Genomic DNA, 22,198 nt, shown 5'->3' on the forward strand with positions numbered 1-22,198 from the left:
ATCCTGCACTTCCTTATATTGGGATGAGTTCTGCCATCTGGAACTACACAGATCACATAGTACCTTCCTCCTCCATGCTAATGCCCTTCACATGATGAATCCAATGGCAACATCACTCCTAAGTCTGTCTTTACTCAAGCTTACATTTTCTGCTACAGTCAACCAACCTTCTGCTATGTGTTTTTTAGATCCCATTTTATCAAGGTCATTCTGCTTTAGCTAGGCCTCAATTAATTCAAATTTCTCTTATATAGGGCAGCCAAGCTTGAACATAGAATTTCACTGTTTCATAATATTGACTTTATGACTAACTAAAAATCTCAAGGTGATTTTCGCATGAGCTTCTGTTTGGCATAATAGCTTAAGGCAAGGTCAATGGTGTAATGTTATTCTCAAACAGAAGATGTCTTGGTTTTTGTTTCCTCATAAAAATACATTATACATCATCATTCCCACTGGAAACGTTCATCACTTCTTAATGACTAATACCTGATGCATTTTTACTGGCTTTTAAAATATAATTTGAGGTAAATAATTGGCACATAATTTATCTGCGGGAAAATGTCATGGGAATGTCTGTTGTGGACATACAAACTTACAAGGTCAGTAACAGTACTAACTGAAGATCAGTCATCTCTTAACAATAAAAAAAAAAAATTGAGCACTGAATTTACCACTCTCCCAGATGGATTTTACCATTTTCATTCCTTTCTGTGAGATAGGTTTCTAATAGAAGCATATTACATCTTGGATATTTATGGGAGTTGGGGTGTAAAGCTAATTTTAAAAATGGCAATCCACTCAAGAAGCAACACCTTCCAGTTTGTGAGAGTTACTCTATAATTTTTTTATACAAAGTGACAGTGTTTAGCAACTAGGGTGGAGGATTTTTCAGATATATAAGATGATGGTGATCAGGATGGTTTATTCAGAAAGCATCTACTGAAGAGTTACCTTTACCTCCATCCAACAAAGACTTCAGAAACAGCGGACTCTAACATGAAGGCTTTCATTTTCCTCCCCTTCGTGTTCGTGACCATGTTCTCAGGTAAGAAAAGTTACATTTGAAGACTTTCCTTCAACTCTCAAAGAATTAGAAACGTTGAGTGACTTAGCAATACTTTGTCAGAAAATGTTAAAGTGACAAATATCCATCAGACAGAGAAAAGGAAGAGGGTCATTTCCGACAGCATAAATATAGACCAAAGGCATAAAAGTAAGGACAAGGTAAGACAACAGGGAATAATGGTTTTGTATGGCTAAAGAGAAGCAGAAGCAGGGGAATGGGAAAAGCGATACATTACACTAGAAAGAAAATGAAATCTCAAGGGGTTATGAGAGTTTGTGAATACTCTCAAGCTCACATTCCCTAAAAAATATGGTTTTGTGTGATGATCTAGGGCTATGTCGTCACAGAGAAATGGGTTCTAACCCTGGCTTTTCAATTTCCTATTTATGTCATTTGGGGCAACTCACATAATTTTTTTATCTCTGTTTTCTCATTTATAAAATGAAAGCAAATAACCATTCCTAGATGCTGTCATAAGGATCACATTTGCACTGATATTAGCTACCATCACTTGAGCTCTCTGGTGCCTGTCGTTGAGCTCCATTCCTTACCTCAATACAGTTACATGGTCTGTTTTCAAAGATGTAATTTCCAGCTAGGGTTGTAAATATCTCGAGATAATAAATGACACAGACATTCTATATTTTTATAATATATGTGTCAGAGAAAAGAGGCATATTATACATGCATTTATTAGGATTATATACGTTTTAGAGGAAAAATGCACATCGATAAAATCCCTTCTAGAACATACATGTTCCTTAACGGCAGGTATCAAATCTCTTTTGATCTTCAGTGCCTTGCCTGGTGACATTTCATAGGTACTACGTAGGCATTTGTTGATGGAAGAAAGTACACGAATACCAGATGCAGTGGTTCTGTGGATTTGGAGGGTGAAGAAAAGAGAGGGGTCAGGAATATGACTGTTAAAATATAAAGCAATGCCTAGAGTGTATTTAGTTTGTAAAATCAGAAGAGATAAATACAAAACAATAAGTGAGGATAATTATTTTGTGAAAGTTTAACTTAAAAAAAACCCATGGTTAAGCCACATTCTGATATTTGAGTTCTGTTTTTTACCCAAAAATTCCACCCTTGGTTTTTACTTTACAAATTTAGCCATGTGAACAAGGATATTTTAATTGGATTTTCATTAGATCATTGTTTGTACTAGGAAAAGAGAGAAATACCATAGCTACTCATTGCCAGAAGACCGTTTAAATAAATTATGGTAAATTGAACAAATGAAATAATATGGAGCCCTTAGGGAAAATAATAAAACTGCTCTATACGTACTGATATAGAGAAACCTCACTGTACTGCCAAAGGAGACAATAAGGAGTAGAACAGTGTACAATGTGCTAGTAAGTGTGTGGAAAAATATATCCCCAATATGTTTGTAAATATGTAAAACATCTCTGGAATAATACCAAAGAACCTAGTAAATGTAATTTTGTCCAAGGTGCTTTGGGAGAGGAAAGGAAGGGAAAGTTATTTTTAACTATTTACCTTTTTATATCTTGGAAATTAAACGTATTTGCTTGTATGGCCTTTTATTTTTTTTTTTTAAAGATTTTATTTATTTATTTGACAGAGAGAAATCACAAGTAAGCAGAGAGGGAGGCAGAGAGAGAGGAGGAAGCAGGCTCCCCGCTGAGCAGAAAGCCCGATGTGGGGCTCGAACCCAGGACCTGGGATCATGACCTGAGCCGAAGGCAGCGGCTTAACCCACTGAGCCACCCAGGCGCCCCTTGTATGGCCTTTTAAAAAATCAAACATAAGTAACAAAGAAAATAGGTTAGCTGATGTGGTTTTTACCATTTCATCCACTTCTTTATCCTAGTTGATTTCTTCTCAAAATTAGTGCCTGTTAAGGAACACTGCTTGGTTCTTACAATTCATGCCTATACTCATCTCACTGCTGAAAATAATTATTTTCCTATCTGTTTTTCTGGCTATAGCCTATCCTTCTTTTTTATTATTATTATGTTATGTTAGTCTCCATACAGTACATCATAGCCTATCCTTCTCATGTGTCACCTCCTCCAGGAAGGAGAGATGATGCCCTACTATCACCAATCTTTACTCTGGGTCTATTGTCTAATTTACTTCTCACCTTAGAGCATTGATCATACTACTGTAAATGTCTGTCTGTTTGTTTGTACCTACTGTTAGACTTTCCAGCTTCTTTGGGGCAGAATAACAATGTCTTGTTTGGGTGCCTGGGTGGCTCAGTGGGTTAAAGCCTCTGCCTTTAGCTCAGGTCATGATCCCAGGGTCCTGGGATCGGGCCCTGCATCAGGGTCTCTGCTCAGCAGGGAGACTGCTTCCCTCTCTCTCTCTCTGCCTGCCTCTCTGCCTACTTGTGATCTCTCTCTGTCAAATAAATAACTAAAATCTTTTAAAACAACAACAACAACAATGTCTTATTCATGGCTGTGTGTCTAGATCTTACTATAGTTCCAGCATAGTAATGGACTCTTCAAATATACTTTTTGGTAGATTGAAAGAATGGCTATATCATACCCACATACTCCAGCCCACACTACACCACCAGTTAGTAAGCCAGGTTCCTGAGTGCCAAGCTCCTGACCTGGGTAAGACCTTAACCACCAACAATATGGTATACCATTGCATGCTCAATGGATGATAATCAACAAGGCATTTTATTTTAGTCAAGTTTACCTGAAGGTACAAGTGTGTATGCTTGTGGAAATATAAATTGAAAAAATTACCAAGGAAGCCTGTGAAGAAAAACAATGCAAGCCTGAAGACAGCTTTTGAGGAAACCCCAGTTGAGAAAGGAAGGGGGAACAGAGAGCCATTAAACAGAAAAGGTGAGGAAGCCAAAAAGAAACACTTTTGTACCAAACCAAGGACAAGAAACATAAGACCCAACAGAATTCCATTGCACTCAACAACTAGAAAGCCATTCCACTCATTTATGGATTGTTTATGGATTGTTGTCTAATCCTTGCTTATTTTGGAATAGAATTTGAATAAATTTTATATATATATAAATATAGTATATATTTAATATACATATTATATAATGTAATATATTATAATATATGATACAATATATAATATATATTATATGTCATATTGTATCATATATTATAATATATTACATTATATAATATGTATATTAAATATATACTATATTTATATATAATTTATTCAAGTTCTATTCCAAACATATATCTATTTATCAAATATACATATATATTTTTATCTTACATATATATATGATGTGTATATGTGTGTGTATATATATGTATAAGATATATATATATGTATATAGTGATGAATAAACTTCCAAAATCAATTAGAGAGATGGAGTAGAAGAGCTAAGATACGTAGGTATTAAGAAATAGTCACAAAAAATAAAAAAGAAATAGTCACGTAATATCTACCACCTCCTCCAGTAATTTGAGCACAAAAGAAAGAAACAAATAACCACCAGGGAGTAGGGCTGATTGATTGATGCTACAGCCCTTGTGGGAAATGGTGGACATAAAGCTGATGTTCTGAAAAAGAAGGGAATCACTGCCTTCAGAACAGAGGCAAGCGGGGAAGAAAACAGCTACAGAAAGCATATATGGAGATGGAGAAAAGAATATGTAAAGAGGGCTCATGCCTGCCTGGCAGGACTTATGTCTGGAAAATTGATGATAGCATCTTCTGTGGCATGAGGTTGGGAATACAGGAAAGGGTTCTGTGATGGAGAGAAAGTTTATAATGGTCATAACTCAGAGTCTGTTTGATTAATCAGGAAATCATTAAAAGGAATTTGTAGTATGAAACATGGATAATTCAGCTCAAGTAATTCAGACTGATTTAGAAATGGGACAGACTGGTTTGGACCCATGATTTTTTTGGACCCATGATACAGTTAAGAAAAAAAATGGAGGAATCAAAACATTAAGGTTATGAGAAGTTATGCAAAGCTTCTGTCTTGAGGTTTGGTTAAAAACAATCAAAGAGGCGTGAAATACGTACTACCTCTGGGGATGAATGCTGTTGATTTTGAATTGTTGAAGTTAAATAACATTATTTTACTTTTGTCCTTATGGTATCATTCCAGTGTCTTCAACCCAGATTTTGAAAACAAATGTTTTTAAGCCACAGGAGGGTCCAGAACCTGCATTTATTCTTGAAAGAAAAAATGAAGCTAACCATCGAGGAGAACAACAGGAATCTAATCAGCAAGGAGGTAGCAACACACAAGGAAAACAAGCAACATTTAGCCTGCAAGGACAAACAGGGTATTCTAACCAGCCAGGGAAACCCGGGAATTTTAATAAGCAAGAAAGGCCAGGAATTCTCAATCAGCCTGGGAGTCTGCAAGGGAATTCAGGAGGCTCTAATCTAAAAGAGAATGCTGAAGCTTCTAATGAACAAGGAAAACCAGGATCTTCTAGCCAGCAAGGGCATCCAGGGTCATCCAACCAGCAAGGGTGTCCAGGGTCATCCGGCCAGCAAGGGTATCCAGGGTCATCTGGCCAGCAAGGGAAGCCAGGATCATCCAGCCAGCAGGGGGGTACAGGGTCATCTAGCCAGCAAGGGGGTTCAATGTCATCTGACCCACAAAGAAGACCAGGATGGTCTAGCCAACAAGGGAAACCAAGGTCTTTTTACAATCAAGAAGAAAGAAAAAGTGTAGGCAACCCTTTGAATGCCAATATAATGGAGATTCAGGTTAGTGTTCATCTCTTTGTTTTTTCCCTCTCCTAACTTACCTCAGCCAGGGCGCCTGGGTTGCTCAGTTGGTTAAGCGACTGCCTTCGGCTCAGGTCATGATCCTGGAATCCCAGGATGGAGTCCCACATCAGGCTCCCTGCCTAGCAAAAAAAAAAAAAAACAAAGAAACAAACAAACAAAAACTTACCTCAGCCATTCTATTTTCCAAGACTTGAAATAGTTAACAAAATATACTGTACTAATGACAGATACTTTGTGGTGATAATGATTCAACAAAATGAGGAGGAATCTGGAGGTGGCCATTTCCATATACATCTATGATCATTGATGAGTCATCCTTCTCCATTCCATTTCTCATTCCCTTCTACTTCCACACCAGGCTTTCTACCTATGCTGGACAAGGTCAGGCCTCCGTGAACTGAGTCCTTATCCCAGATTTAACGTTCATGCCTTTCTCCCTCCCATCCATAATCTACAAGCCATTCAAGGTTCATTTCTAAATCACAAATCTCATCTGTCCTATCACTGCCCAGCTGGAGATTCTTCAGTGGCACCATACTGCCTAGAAGATAAGACCCAAACTCCTGAGCATGGCATTTAGGATTTTTTAATGATTGGAACCCATGTCATGATTGGTTATGATTGGACATTTCATGTCACTCTTGGTCACACATCATCCACATTTTACAGAACCCTTTGATGTTCAAGTGTGGTATTCCAAATATCGATGATATCCTTTCTCATAGAATGTACCATATTGCTTTGTAATTGATTGTCTGTATGTTTAGTTGGAACGTGAACCCCTCTAAAGAAAGTACCATTTCTTTTTAAATCTGTGTCCCTAAATTCTAGAATAAGACAGGCATACAATATGTTCTCTTGGACTGCTTGTCAGATGAGTGAATGATGATGTTTGTGAGACATCATTGCAAACAGCTGTACATCCATGACTCCTGTGTTGCCTCTGAATCCTGCTGTGCTTCGGGTTTACTTGCCAGTTTCTCTCTCTCCCAACTGCCAGCCTCCTATTTCCATTCAGCAATGATCCTGGGCACTCCACTTACTCCATCCAAAACAGTTTGGTAGAGCACGCCCTCAATCTCATAATCTTAATGGGAATTTCATTTTTTACCTCAGATTTGTCATTCCTCACTCGACACCCTTTCTAATGAAAATTGCCTGTCCCTCTCCGTCCTTATGTCTAAGCTGGCATGAAGTAGTGATCTTCCAGGGACGCTCCCACCATCCGGAACTTACTCTCACCACCAGCATGTTTCTGAGCGTTTACAGTGTCACTTAAGCTTTCCCAATGTCATTCTTTTTGGAAACAGGTGTGCTAACCCTGTCCATTTCAGAGCATGTGTGAAAGAGAGAGATGGATTGAAACGAAAATGGGGGTTGAGTCAGAAAAGACTAAACTAGAGGTTCACCTTCCTTGGTCCTAAGAAGATGAAGCCTCCTGCTGAAGATCCTCACAATTTCATTTAGTGTTTCTGTTCTCATCTGCTGTTAGAGCTCCTTTCTGTTCACAGGCTTCTGTCATTCTGTAACTCCCTTCTAAGCTAGTGCCTCAGGTAGTACTTAACTCTGCAAATCCTACCTCCTGCCTCATTTTCTTTCATGCGATAAGATGAAAGAAAGTTTCAGTAAGTGAAGACCACATGTGGAATGCCTATGTGTCCGTCAGTTAAGTGTCTGACTCTATTTCAGTTCAGTCCATGATCACAGGGTCTGTGAGATGGAGCCCTGCTCGCGGGGAAGTCTGCTCGAGATTCTCTCCCTCTGCCCCTCCCCACACTCTTGTGCACGCTCTTTCTCTCTTTCAAATAAATAAATAAATCTCTAAAAAATATATACAACCACATATGTTATTTGCCAGTATGACTTTTCCATAATTATTGTTTTCTCAGGCAAGGGAAGACTTGCCTGCAAGGAATTGAAGTGGGGCAGTCTGACGTGTAATAAGAGGAGGGGCTCTAGAGCTGCATTAATTCAGGGTCTGCTCCCCAACTTGGGTATTTAATCCATATCTGGTCTGGGGCTTGTCAATTAAATATACTATATGCCTGTGATTATGCAACAGAGAAAGCCTAATCTTTTTTCAGTTTTGTTGTGTAATTTAAATTAAAAGGATTAACAAAATGATTGCTTTAGAGCAATGCTTAATCAATAATTAATTAGCAAGAACTCCTGGTTTAACTACAATATCAGAATTAAATCGAGTTCCCTTTATTTGCCTATTGGTCTTTCACGTTACTGCAGACTGGAAAAACCAGCAGCAAGAACCCAGCTGGAAATACAAAATGTCCATCTGTCTACAAGCCAGTCTGTGGTTCTGATGGAAAAACCTATGGGAACCGCTGTGTATTTAATGAAGCCAAAAGGTAAGATGACTCTTTGTGTCTTTCTATCAGGAAGTATTATTGTGATCGAAAGGGGGTAAAAGAACATTTTTCTCTGTGTCTCTGTAGTTTTCTCTCAATAGTGCTTTGGGTGTTTTGTCCAAGGAAAAATGAAAGGTACTGAACCCTGAAACAGTAAATTCAGGCATTTTCTGAGAGAATGTGCTACATTCAGCTTTTGGAGTAGGAATAAATTGATTATTGAGTCATTCATTTACCAAATATTTATTAAACTTCCACTATATACCAGGCATTGCTTGTGTGGAGGGAGGGTGGTGAGCAAAACACACAGAATTACTTCCTGCTTCCATGGAGCTTTTCTTGTAGTTGAAGACAGCAAACACAATGTATCAGAGGATAAACAGGACTGTGAATCCCATGGATTACTTAATCTTGACTATTAAAACGTATTTTTAATTTAAGTAACAGTATTAGAGAATGGACTTGGTGGGCCAGGCAAACATTTAAGGGTTGCACGCTTGTCCATCCACACAAAACATGGTGATTATAAGGCTGCTTAAAATGAGAACACATGGCTAAGAAAGAGTTACATGACTCAGCTTTCAAAATCAATGAAGGTTCAGCCATAAAGATAGTAATGAGGTAAAAATTATACCTCTCTTATTTTTGATAGTTGATGTACTAAAGGCTCAATAAATCATTCCTGCAGAAATAAATAAATGTTAAAGGTAAGCATGCCCTAGAGCTATAAAAGTTAGAGCAGGAAGAAACACGAGACCCTTGTTTTCTCATTTTATACATAAGACACATGGCCCAGGGTCAAGGAAGGACTGGCACATAGTCACATTTTCTCAGAGCAGTCAGTGTGAAACAGGTGAGCCAAAGCTTAGACCTGCTCTTTCCCATGTGATTTTTAAATAATCTCATTTGCTCTCTGTGTTGGTGCCACAACTTCTTGATCCTTAATTTCTTTCATTAACTTGATTGCAGGATGAGTAATGGAAAACTGAATCTGAATCATGAAGGGAAATGCTAAGCATTGACAGCAACCAAATTACCTGGAACCTCAAAATTTACTTTCGTTTCTTTTAAGAAATGGATTTCCTCAGGCATTCCACTGAGGTCAGCAAGAGTCTTACTGATATGATGGATCTTACATTATTTTCAAATTTGTTCCACTACAAATAAAGTCAGTTCCAGAGTTGCTACTGATTTCTGGGATTATTTGCTTTCTAGACTTTCCCCAAACTTGCAGATATAGAACACAATTGATTTTTTGCCTAACATGGGGGACTAGGATGAGAAAAATAGGTGAAAAATTTTTTAAAAATAATAATTAGTTCTACTTTAAGTTCAGTGTTCATGAACACTTCAAAAAATTAAAGGCATTGATTTTCAAGGGATAGAGATAGAAATTTTAGCTAAAGAGTCCCCTTAGATAAGAAATTGTCCAGGGCTGGGGTGCCTGGGTGGCTCGGTGGGTTAAAGCCTCTGCCTTCGGCTCAGGTCATGATCTCAGGATTCTGGGATCGAGCCCGGCATAGGGCTCTCTGCTCGGCGGGGAGCCTGCTTCCTCCTCTCTCTCTCTCTCTCTACCTACCTCTCTGCCTACTTGTGATCTCTGTCTGTCAAATAAATAAATAAAATCATTAAAAAAAAAAAAAAGAAAGAAATTGTCCAGGGTTAGGTAAATATATTTAGCTGCCTAGATTATATCCCCCTGACTTATTTATAAATGGTACCATCTTCCCTATGACATCACTACTCCCTGATTAAGTCTCTTGAGGATAGCTAGAAAAAATCCCAAAGACTGAAAGAGACTTCAGTGTGATCCATTGTTCTACATTATCCCTATCACTGTTGTCCTGAAGAGTCCCAGTCCCTAGACTGCCACCTGAAGATTACCTTGTACAGTATCAACTCTACCACTTCCAACCACCTGAAGCTTTCTATTTCTCAGGGCTATTTGATAAGAGCTATCTGGGAGCAAATGACAGTCCAGGCTGGGTAACCTCTTGTACAAGGCTACAGTCTTGCCATAGCTGATGAGAAATGAATGAACCAGCTCCATAAAAGTTTACTTCCTAGTAAAAGGACATAGGAAGATACATTCAGAAAGACACAGGAGTAGGGAAGAGAAGGAGAGTAGGAAAAATCCTTCTTTACCATATACAGAAGAAAGGGGACAAAAATTTTCAGGCAAGTAAATAATATGAAAAAAAGCCCTTGACCCATAAGGGGCATGGGTTCTGTGATATGGTACATCTTTTCTGGGATCTGACAGTAATTACAGAAGCACCAAAAAATTCAGGCCAGAGCCAGTTGTATGACCAATTTTCATGATATTTAAATGACTTTTATTTCCTTCTAGAGGCCATGGAAAAAATTAGATCATTCTGAGCAGGAGTGAAATAAATAAATCCCCATTAATAAATATGCTTAAATTAATACTTACATAATGCTAGAAGCATCATACAGTGTTTTTCAAAAGAAGAAACTAATTTATATAAAATGACATTAAAATAAGCTTCACAGATATTAAGTAAATAAAACTCATGGCAGAGCAGTTTATAAAATGTTTTTATTAAATACAAAAGCTCTGGTTTGGAACGGTGGGAAATGGTTGGAATGAAGTCCCAGAGGTAATTCTACATCCCTTGTTCTGTTACCCACCTCCACTGGAGCTGCACATTTATCTTGTTACTTCTAACACCCCCCTCAAAATACCAATGCCCAGGGTCTAATGTAGAACAATCGAATCACCATCTCAGGGAATGAACCCAGATGTCATTATAAAGCTCCTCAGTGATTCTCATATCTAGCAATTATTTAAGATACTGAGGTTCTGGGGCACCTGGGTGGCTCAGTGGGTTAAAGCCTCTGCCTTCGGCTCAGGTCATGATCTCAGTGTCCTGGGATCGAGCCCCACATCGGGCTCTCTGCTCAACAGGGAGCCTGCTTCCTCCTCTCTCTCTGCCTGCCTCTCTGCCTACTTGTGATCTCTGTCAAATAAATAAATAAAATCTTAAATAAATAAATAAATAAAATAAAATACTGAGGTTCTGGTCGTATTTAGCGATTACAGATTCCAAAAGTCTTGGTTTCTTATCCTAGTTTCTTGGAGCCTGTAAAACTCCCTTGCTTGAACAGATTGTACATAGCTATAACTAACTACACATCATTTTCTCCCCTCCCCATTCATCTGTGCCTATTGGATCAAAAACATTCCCCTACTCTATGCTGCTTGAGTAGCTTTGATGACATCTGTAGAAGGCAAGTTCTCAAAATCTGGGAGGACAAAAGGAACTCCAGTGCCTTATCGTTAACATTTCTCTTACATCTAGTTTCTTATACAAAGATCTTTAGAGGAGATTTCTCAGCATAGTGAAGCTAGCTGAGGTGGCAAGAGTGAACAAGATGGTCACAGCTGTCCTTTGCCCTTACTTCTTTTTTTTTTTAAGATTTTATTTATTTATTTGATAGAGATCACAAGTAGGCAGAGAGTCAGGCAGAGAGAGAGAGGAGGAAGCAGGCTCCCTGCTGAGCAGAGAGCCCAATGCAGGGCTTGATCCCAGGACCCTTGAATCATGACCTGAGCCGAAGGCAGAGGCTTTAACCCACTGAGCCACCCAGGTGCCCCTGCCCTTACTTCTTGAAGGGACAATCTGTGTTAGGTTTTGGTGGCTTTCGTGTATAAGATGGCTTTCCTTATCAACAATAGAAAAATTATGGAAAGAGCCCAAATGTCCATCAACAGATGAATGGAGAAAGAAGTTGGGGTGTATGTCTACAATGGAATATTACTCAGGCATCAAAAAGAGTGAAATCTTGCCATTTGCAACAACGTGGATGGATCTACAGTGTATTGAGCTAAGCAAAATCAGTCAGTCAGAAAAAAGACAAATACCATATGATTTCATTTATATGTGAAATTTAAGAAACAAACATATGAACATAGGGGGAAAAAAGAGAGAGGGAGGCAAACTGTAAAAGAGACTCTTAACTAGAGTGAACAAACTGAGGGTTGCTGGAAGGGAAGTGGGTAAGGGGTGGGTTAAATGGATGATGGGGTTAAGGAGGGCACTTGTGATGAGCACTGGGTGTTATATCAGCAAATTCTGCTCTTTGGTTATTGCCTGAGACATCTTCCCTCCCCCCACCCCACCACTTTAGGAGAGAGAGAGAGAGAGAGAGAGAGAAAGAGCAAGTGAGTGCAAGGGGCAGAGGGAGAAAGGGAGAGGATCCCAAGCAAGCTCCAAGCTCAGAGCAGAGCCCAATGTGGGGCTTGATCTCACAACCCTGATATCATGACCTGAACCAAAATCAAGAGCCAGACACTTAACCAAGTGAGCCTCCCAGGTATCCTCTGAGACATCTTTCAAAAGCATGGCATATGGCATCAAATCCCTTTGGTTTCTTCTGAAACAGGTGGTGAACTGGAAGAATTCAGTCTTTCATGAAATACTGGTAAATGTGGACTTCTCTTATTCTCTTTTCAACAGTATGAAGTTTACAAAACCATACACACACATTATTCAATGACCCGGGAGAAGTTCATGTATCAGTCCAGCTGGTGTTTTACATGTTCAGGCAAAATTCGGGTAGCTTACTGTTATTGTCCAAAATGGCGGATTTCTTTGCCCACAATTTATGGGGCAGTGGCACTGGGGCACTTCTCATTTTTTAGAAGTGGCACTTTTCATTTTTTTCCTTCCTTCTTTCTTAATATCTCTATTATTTGAAAGATGCAGTCTTCTTATCTTTCCTCGGAGGCAAGTTGAATAATATCTTCATTTTTTTCTTCATGAAACTTTCAACTCACACATGTAAACATCCCTTGTGCCGAATAATTTAAAAAACAGAAAACAAAAATGCATGTGGCCAGCTGGGATTCATAGGCTGCCTCTCTTGCTCGTAGTCTCTACTGGTGAGAACAAACAAGAGGAGAAGTCTAGGGTGGGAACTATGGAGGGCTTCTCAGTAATTTCAACTTGAGACTTCAGTTTTCTTTTTCCTCAAATGTCCTGCATCAGAAGAACAGATCTGCTACAAAAGCCTCTGATGGTGTCTGTCAATAATTCCAAGAGTTCCTCTAGGAATAATATTCACTGAACTAGAATAATGGAGCGCTTTCTGCACTCACCAGATTTTGTATTCTTTCATTAAATTGGAGTTGAACTGTGCTACCCTCCGAGTTTCCCACCTGAGTCCTAGCTGTTCCCACTGCTGGTCAAAGGCAAGTTACATTAGGGCGGCAAAGGTAAGCCCACCACTTAACTGTGAATGCAAACTGCGTTTCTATTTTATCCCTGACATCTAAGACACAGGAATTGTTATGCCCACATTTAAAATAAAGAAGTTATATATTAGAATATTGAACATTGTGTCAATGTGTCACTCAGTGGTAGATGAGACTCGAAATCAAGGCTTTCAATTGCCCAGACTCCAGATATCGGACTGTGAAGGAGGTTAGTTAATTAGGGAGACAATGACTGATGATACCTTACCCTTCTTCAAAGCCTCTAACGTCACCCGCTTATTTAACTTAAGACATTGCCCCATGTGGTCTCAATCTCATTTCTGTGAGTCTTCTTTAGTTTTTTCCAGGTTTATTGAGATGGAATTGACATATAACATTCTGTAAATTACAGCCGTACAGCGTGATGATTGGATGCACATACGTATCAAGGAAGGATTAACACCGTGAGTTGGTCTCTCTCGTGCCTACTATCCTTTAGGCTAGGTTCCAAAGTTGGCTACGCTGATACCCACCTGGGAGTTTTTCCAACATACCACCACCCAGGCTTCGTGTACAAACAACTGATGCACAATCTTGGTAGTGAGAGCAGACACGGACCAGAGGTCTCCTGCTCATAGCAATTCCTGGCTGGGAATTTGCCCTCTAGTTTTTGTTTTTGTTTTTGTTTTAGTTTTTGTTTTTAAGATATTTATTTATTTATTTATTTAACAGACAGAGATCACAAGTAGGCAGAGAAGCAGGCAGAGAGAGAGGGGAGGATCAGGCTCCCTGCTGAGCAGAGAGCCTGATGCAGGGCTCGATCCCAGGATCCTGGGATCATGACCTGAGCCGAAGGCAGAGGCTTTAACCCACTGAGCCACCCAGGCGCCCCTGCCCTCCAGTTTTACAAGATGCTCCCAGTGGAAGAAACTGGCTCAGGGATGCCGGAGGGCTTTGTGTCATTTCTTACAACTACATTGAACAATAATTATCTCAAAACAAAAAGTTGACATTGAAACTGTAAGGAGAGTTTCAATCTAAAACAAATCTCCGATTGAGTCTCTGCTCCGGCGTTGTGAAGCCCAGGGTCTAGGCCTGTATCTAATTACACTTCAGCGAACTGCTCTTCTTGGCTGGTTTTGATTCTCTTGTCCTTTCCAACTCAATAGCTTGGAAAGCTTACATACATTTTCCCTATCTTAGGATCTATAGTTACCCTGATTACACTCTCCCATCTCATTCTTCTGTACTCATCGGATCAAATTGTCCCCAGCCTCCCCCTGAGAGAAAAACTGGGACATCTTTTCCACACATAGCACATGATACCTCAGCTTCTTGTCTGCTGCCGATCATCTGTTTTGTGCCATCAGGCTCCCCACCGATAGGCTAGTAAAGGAGGCGCCTCTGCTGGGTGGGAGTGACCAAGAGAGACAGATGAGCAAAACAGAGTCGGCCCCTAAAGCTAAAGGCCTCACTCTCTCCACTGCCATCTCTGTCTCAGGTCAGTGAGGAGGACTGTCACAAAGGTGGCCCTGGCACAGAGCATCACTGTGAGGACTGCTCAAGGTCACTCCTTCCAGAAATAACCATTTCTGTGTTCTGTGGCAAAACGGGGCCTCCAAAGGGCCTATTTCCTTCTGTGCAGCCAGGCTCCTTATGAGCTGTGCCAAGCCTGGGAGAATGAGCAGCTCCTTCTTGAATGTGCTGAGAGGACTTATCTTGGGATTACTCTCACATCTCTAGGAGCCCTTTTGTTCATATATATGTCCTATTGAATCTGAGAGCTGAGGGAAGAAAAATAAGAATATGTGGTCTACCTTAATTAGTTATCTGTTAAGCACTCTAGGATTTTGGACTTTGCCAGTCAAAAACCCTCATCTGGAAACAGAAAATTTGTCCATGTGCCATGTGTTCTAAACACACCAAAATTTCTTTCCACAGACTTGATAAAATGTCTCTCCTCTCACCGTGGATCAAAGCTATTTTCATCATTGCCTTGGTGTTTCCTCTTTATTCTGGTGAGTAAGTTTTCCAGTTCAAGGTGAGATATTTCCTGTCCAAGGTGAAATATATCTTAGAACGTGCAGGAAGCCACTGCACAATCCAGGAGGGAGGAGCTCCTTTGCAGCCTCTAAACTGGTAAAGTGATAAGAGGCATAGTATGGGTATCTTTAAGATTTATTTATTTGTTTTAATGGAGAGAGAACAAATGAGCATGCCTGAGCTGGGGGAGAGGGGCACGGGGCGGGGGGTGGGGGGTAAGCAGACTCCCAGCTGAATGGGGAGTCTGACACAGGGCTCAATCCCAGGACCCTAAGATCTGACCTGAGCTGAAATCAAGAGTCAGTTGCTTAACTGACTGAGCCACTCAGGTGCCCCACAAATGTCTTTTTAAAATTGCATCAGTGGATTGCTTTTTCTCATTTCCTTTTTTGGACAAGTGGAGACAGAGTAGTGGGTTAGAATGGGCAGCAGAACTTGGTTGTTTGTCCATCTGTGACTAAAGAACATTACTTAAATCCCCTGCCCCTTTTTTTTTCTTCCTTTTTGGAGGTCAAATCCATTGTTGTTAAATACAAACCATGAGGAGGAATGATCTCTTCTGGGTCTGCTGTTGGTTAATATTCTGGCTTCTTGATCACCCAGTGAGGTCCCAAAAACAGGCCTCGAAGGAGAGACACATTGACTCCTCTGGCAAAAGTTATCTTTCTTAGAGCTGAAGGGGGACCATGAACTGCAGAATAAGTCATCTGCATTGTATTGGATAGATGTTCCCATTTAGATTAGGGAACTGATTCTTTAAGTGCTAATTGATTTCTTCATATGTAAGCGACATGCTCAAAAGCATGGTCTTCTCAGTTTTAGATGTCTCATCTACAAAAAGAAGGAGAAAAAAAGAGCCTATCTTCAAAGAAGGGCATTAGGGATGATTAAAAATTATACATCAAATTATATTTCACAGAGTGAGAATAATTGGGATTTCAAAATATTTCCAAATTTGAAAGCATTCAGTGAATGTTTGGTTTTGTTAATGACACAAAGCCCCACCTCATTACTTGCCAAGTGTTGAGGAATAATTCCCATAGGCTTATTAAGAGATGGGTTCTATTTACCAAAAAGACCATTCTTCCTACTCCTCCTTATCCTACTCCTTCTCTTCGTCTCTCATCTCCTCCCTCATCCCTCCCCCTCCTCCTCCTCCTTCTTTCTTCCTTTCTCTCCTTCTTCTTCTCCTCCTCCTCTTCCTCATCTTCACTTTTAATGATTACATCAATCTGTTGGTTGCAGAGACATCTTTCGGACCTCCGACTACAACCGAGCCTACGGTAAGTCAATAATGATGGAAGTTGGAAAAAAATAAAATACTTGGCTTATTTTATTGTAAATTTTAACAGTGGAATTTATCAAACAAATGTACAACAGAGAAATCTTTCAAAAATTACAACAAAACAGTGGTATTCTTACACTAAAGTCAAGGAATAGAAACATAACAGCCTTAAAAAACCATTTGTCATTATCTAGACAACATAAAAATGTACATATCCCATTATACAAAAATGTAGTTAAAGGGCACAAATATGTCATATAAGCATCTGAGAGAGGTCAAATGGTGTTTATAGTAGAAGTGTTCATTTTAGCAAAACAAAAGGAAAAGTGAACCAACAAAAATACACACTTCAAGGATGGATGGAATATGATAATTTCCATATATACACAGAAAGGTGAAAATTAAAGTACCTATTTGAGTATCTGAATAAACAGAGTCACAGGGAAATTTCAGAAGCAGATAATATAAGCATGCATATATATTGTTTATTTATGGAGATTACCAACACTGTCAACACCAAACAAATTGCATTTATATCTGTATGTTTATACACAGACACACACACATATACATTGTGAAATTATCAGGAAAGCTCAGGGAATGATAAACAGAAAAACTTCAGCTTTATAATTTCTTCTCGAGTTTGGAAGTAGAAAGATGTGAAGGGAAGTGAGGATGGTGGTCATCAAATTAGAAAAACACAACTAGTTCTGTGACCTTTTACAAAGTAATAGCAGGTTTGTAAAGACATTTTTATAATGTTTTATTTTTTAAGGGACGTATGTGTTCGTTTTCTAGGTGTTAGTGTTATAGATACTACCTTTTACAACTACATATAGACTATATTTTTCCAGTTTGACGTAGCATTTCAGAGGGAGATTCAAGAAAATTCTAGAGTTTCATTCCCTGACAAATTTTGTTGTCTCTCTGTTGAGATGGTGGACTGTACACAATTTCCATCTGAGAATAAGTACTGCACCAGAGAATGGGATCCAGTCTGTGCAAGCAATGGAAGAACTTATAGCAACCCATGTGTTTTCTGCAGGGGAAGAGGGTAAGCACACAATAGTCTATTTTTATTCTTCAAAAGTATGAGAAACTATCACAAAGTGATGGCAAAATCTGTGTTATAGATAACCTCAGCACAATAGATAGTAATGGTAAGATGTCTGTAAAAACTTAGGGGCCACGCTTGCACCTTTCCCCAAAGTTCCTGTTTCTGAAAGTCGTTTTGTGTTTGAGCTCTCACTGTAATTTTGCTTGATACTGTGCAAAGGCAGAAATCGATTCATTGAACTTAATTGTGAATTACTAAAGGCAGACTATCAACCAGTGTGACATAATGCCTAAGCCCTGATGCAGAATGATAGTTCTCCATGGTGGCCATGATCCTGACCCCTGCAGACCTCTGTTTGCAGAAGGCCTAATCATGCGTGAATCTGAACTGACCTTTGCAATTTGAAATCCATCATAATGGGCCCATTCGTGCTAGAAAGGAACTCCTCTGATGGTCCAGTTTGTCTCATAACCTCCATGACAGTCTCCAGATATCCTCCGTGGGCAGTAGGGCATTCTTGCGTACTCCCATCAAATCTCCCTTCCTGTCCCCTTCACTCTGAAGGAGTTTGCAGTCTAACTCTCTGGTCAGCCTTCCTACCTCCTTCCTCATTTTCTCTTACAGGTGTTTCCTTTCACAAATCCTTGCACATTGAATCCCCCAAATTGGCCTCTGTTTCTAGAGAGCCATTAAGACCATCTCCAATAACTCCTCTCTCAGACTGGGGTGCGTCCCAAGACTGAGTCAGAACGGAGCACATGGGAAGAGTCATGTAGCCCGATAGGGGACGAGTAGGGCACAAGGACATGAGCCACACCCGAGGAGCAAGCTAAGCCCAACTGCTTCCACAGTGGAGGACAGCCTCCCCACCATGCGCCACCTTCAGATCCTCCCTGTTGAGAAGCGCTTTGATATCATCATGTATCCATCCAAACTGTATTCTCCATGCATACTATCTACATTTCTGCACCACAGAAATGGATCCAATTTGTGCAGGCAACGATCAAATTTATAGCAGTGAATTTACTGTCTACAGTGAGATGAGCCAGGGGTTTAAAAGATCACGTTTTTAAATATAATTTTTATTTTAAAATAACTTTTTTTTAAAGATTTTATTTATTTATTTGACAGACAGAGATCACAAGTAGGTAGAGAAACAGGCAGAATGAGAGAGGAGGAAGCAGGCTCCCCGATGAGCAGAGAGCCTGATGCAGGGCTCGATCCCAGGATCCTGGGATCAGGACCTGAGCCGAAGGCAGAGGCTTTAACCCACTGAGCCACCCAGGTGCCCCTTAAAATAACTTTTGACTTTCGGAAAAACTTAAGAGATAGTACCAATTTTCCATGTCCTTTATCCAGTTTCCACTAAGGTTACCACCTTATAGTACCCTGGCACATATCTCAAACCTAAGAAATTAACATTGGTATACCACTATTAACTAACCTATAGAATTCATTTGGATTTCACCGGGTTTTCAACTAACATCTTTCTTAACTTTTTTAAAATGTAGCACACTTTATTTCTTCCCTATAACTCTTTAATTTCCTTTTCTCTCTCTCTCTCTTGCTTTCTCTACAGGGCTCATATATATTTTTCACATTTTGGTTCTTGTTGAATATTGATCGAACAGCCCTTCAATGAATGCGTCATCACATTTTGTGGTATAGTCCACAGACAATTAGAATATTCTCGATCAGAGCCTGAAATTCATAGATGGCCAGGTACATCCTATGAACAGAAGACAAAATATAGGGAATTTGAAAATTTTATTCCAACTCAAAGTTCCTGTGATTTCAGGTTTTTTAATTCTCTATGTTCAATTATTCAATGGTAATTTGAAACACTAATGTCTTGATTGCATGTTTATAACATGAAAAGTAATGTGATTTAAAATAATAAATATTTCATTCATTAAAATGTTAGATTGTTGTCATCTTTATCAAAATACCCTTTCTTTAACTGGATAGTGAGTTAAGAGATGTGCATACTTTGGACAAGGATAATCAAAGCAATATATTCAGAGGCAAACAAGTAATATGTTACTGGGATATTTAACAAAAGTGCAGATTCTTGGGTCTGTTCCATCCTAAACAATCAAATTTTCCAAGGAAAGTGGTGCGGGAAACTGAATTTTGGAAGTACCCAAGACTAATGTGATAATCATGAAAGCTAGGCAATGAGAACTTAATAAAGTAGTTTATTAGTAAGGGCATAAATTTTATAATGGAATGAATTAAAGAATGTATTCAAAGGTATTGTAAGATTTCAAAGGCTTGGGAAATATTTATTGTATTATTTATTTTCTCACAAATAAGTCAAGAGGTAAGTGAATGATCTAATGGCAGGTGACAGTAGAATATCTATTTGTGATGAAAGTCTGATGCTCTTCCATTTCTTTCCATTTCCCAACTAACAAGAAGCAGCTTTTAGCTGAGTGGCCAAATGTTCATTTAAAGCTCAATTTTAATGACAGAAACGTAGATTGTCTACTGGAAGGTAAGTATAAATCTGCCATATATAATATATCAAACATGCTCTTTTTTGGTTAAAAAAATTTTTCCTCATTTTTATGGAAGTGTGGGATTGATGTAGGGACTATTTCTTTGTATAAAATTTCCACTCTTGATTCTTAATGAAAATATCCATTGGACTATACATTTCTTAGAGTCATACTGTAAAAAAGCATTCAGCCTGTGTCATGACCTTTATCCTTATAGAAATGTTATATAAAAAATGTTCTCAAAAAGCAGATAAAAATCAAAATGAGATATCACCTCACACCCATTCAGATGTCTACTATCAAAGCAGAAAGTAACAAGTTTTGGCAAAGACATGCAGAAATCGGAAGTCTAATCCTCTGTTGCTGGAATACAAAATGGTAGGGACAGTGTGGAAAACACTATGGTGATTCCTCAAAAAGCTAAGAATACAATTACCATAGGGTCCAGCAGTTCCACTTCTGGGTATATACACAAAAGAACTGAAAAAAGGGACTCAAACAGATAACTTGCTTACCCGTGTTGACAGCAGCATCGTTCACAGGAGCCAAAAGGTAGAGGCAACCCAAGGAAACACCAATGGGCGAAATGAGAAGGGAAATGTGGTATAAGCATATCAAGGGATATTATTGAGGATGGAAAGTCTGACAGCAGCTACCAAATGGATAATCACTGAAAACAGTATGCTGAGTGAAATGAGCCAGTCATGATGGAACAAATACTGTGCGATTCCACTTATATGAAGTACCTAGAGTAGTCAGATTCATCAAGACAGAAGGTAGAATGCTCTTTTCCAGAGGCTGAGTGAGGGAGGAATGGGGACTCATTGCTTAATGAGTATGGAGTTCCAGTTTGGAAAGACAGAAGAAGTCCTGAAGATGGATGTTCATGAAGGTTGCACAACAATGTGAATGTATTTATTACCACTGAACTGTACGCTTAAAAATGGTTGCAATGGCCAACTTTACGCTACATATATTTTCATTTACTGCAATGAAAAAAATCCTGCAACATTTTTCAAATTTTTAAAAATAAAGGAAAGAAATCCTGTCACGTGCAACAACATGGATGAATTTTTTCTGAAAAATGTTGTCCATTACGTTGCTCAACATCCGCCCTGCTGTGCAGACTTCGTTACTGGAAAGTAGCATCTAGAACCTGTGAAAACATTTTAGCAATAGCCATCTGGGGATGCCAGTGTTCCCCCCATCCTTCCTCTAAGCTGGCCCACACCCAAGGTCTTCCACATGCCAGAAGAAAGGCAGTGTTAGATCCGAAGAATGGAAAGCTTTTGCTTTAGTTCTTCCTCTAAGAAACAGTTCACTTGCTATTACTTGTTTCTTGTGTTTGTGGGAGGAGTCCACTTAAAAAACCAGGCCTTTCAATGTCCAGAAAGAGTTGGCAGCCTAGGTTTGCCAAGGGTGTCTGTGTTGAGAGTTGGTTCACCAGCCCTTTTCAGAGTGGTTATCAGAATCCATTCAGGAAACCATCAAGGAAGGGAGTCTTCAAGTTGGTCTTTTGACTGACTTCTCTCCTTGGCAGGGTCCCATGGACTCCAGAACCAGAGGTGGTTTGGATCCCTAACTCCTTTTCTTAGTAGTACTAATTGAGGCAAGATTTAGGCCTGATGCTGTCTTCCATATGCCTTATTCTTGAAGGTGTGGAGGTGGGGGTGAGAGGAAACTCTTCCATTTGTACCCAGTAACCTCATGCTCCTGCCAAACCGAACAGCTTGCTATTCCCCCAAACACTTTCCCACCTCCCCACTTTTGTGCTGGAGCCTTCCTTCAGCAGGAGCACCCTTTCGTGCTCTCTCTCCAATCCCCACACATCCAAATCCAACCGTCTCCCCCATGATTCCTTACCTGACCTTTACAGTTGCAGGTACTTTCTTCCTCTTCCAGAACCCCATAGTGTTTAACAAATGCCATTTTTTGCA

General features: G+C 39.5%; 2 protein-coding genes across 2 annotated transcripts; both read left to right on the plus strand.

The window, feature by feature from the left end:
* Positions 1 to 999: 999 nt before the first annotated feature.
* Positions 1,000 to 9,236, plus strand: MARCOL (MARCO like). Its single transcript, XM_047729107.1, has 4 exons — positions 1,000 to 1,048; positions 5,157 to 5,770; positions 8,036 to 8,157; positions 9,127 to 9,236. Exons 1-4 carry the CDS (start codon positions 1,000 to 1,002, stop codon positions 9,170 to 9,172), a joined length of 831 nt encoding a protein of 276 aa, XP_047585063.1. The 3' UTR covers positions 9,173 to 9,236.
* A 6,060-nt stretch (positions 9,237 to 15,296) lies between these two features.
* On the plus strand, positions 15,297 to 19,541 carry LOC125100657 (sperm-associated acrosin inhibitor-like). The gene is made up of 4 exons (XM_047731009.1): positions 15,297 to 15,393; positions 16,664 to 16,701; positions 17,639 to 17,757; positions 19,340 to 19,541. Exons 1-4 carry the CDS (start codon positions 15,327 to 15,329, stop codon positions 19,374 to 19,376), a joined length of 261 nt encoding a protein of 86 aa, XP_047586965.1. The 5' UTR covers positions 15,297 to 15,326; the 3' UTR covers positions 19,377 to 19,541.
* Positions 19,542 to 22,198: the final 2,657 nt, after the last annotated feature.

Source organism: Lutra lutra, chromosome 5, assembly GCF_902655055.1.
Source record: "Lutra lutra chromosome 5, mLutLut1.2, whole genome shotgun sequence".
Lineage (NCBI taxonomy): Eukaryota > Metazoa > Chordata > Mammalia > Carnivora > Mustelidae > Lutra > Lutra lutra.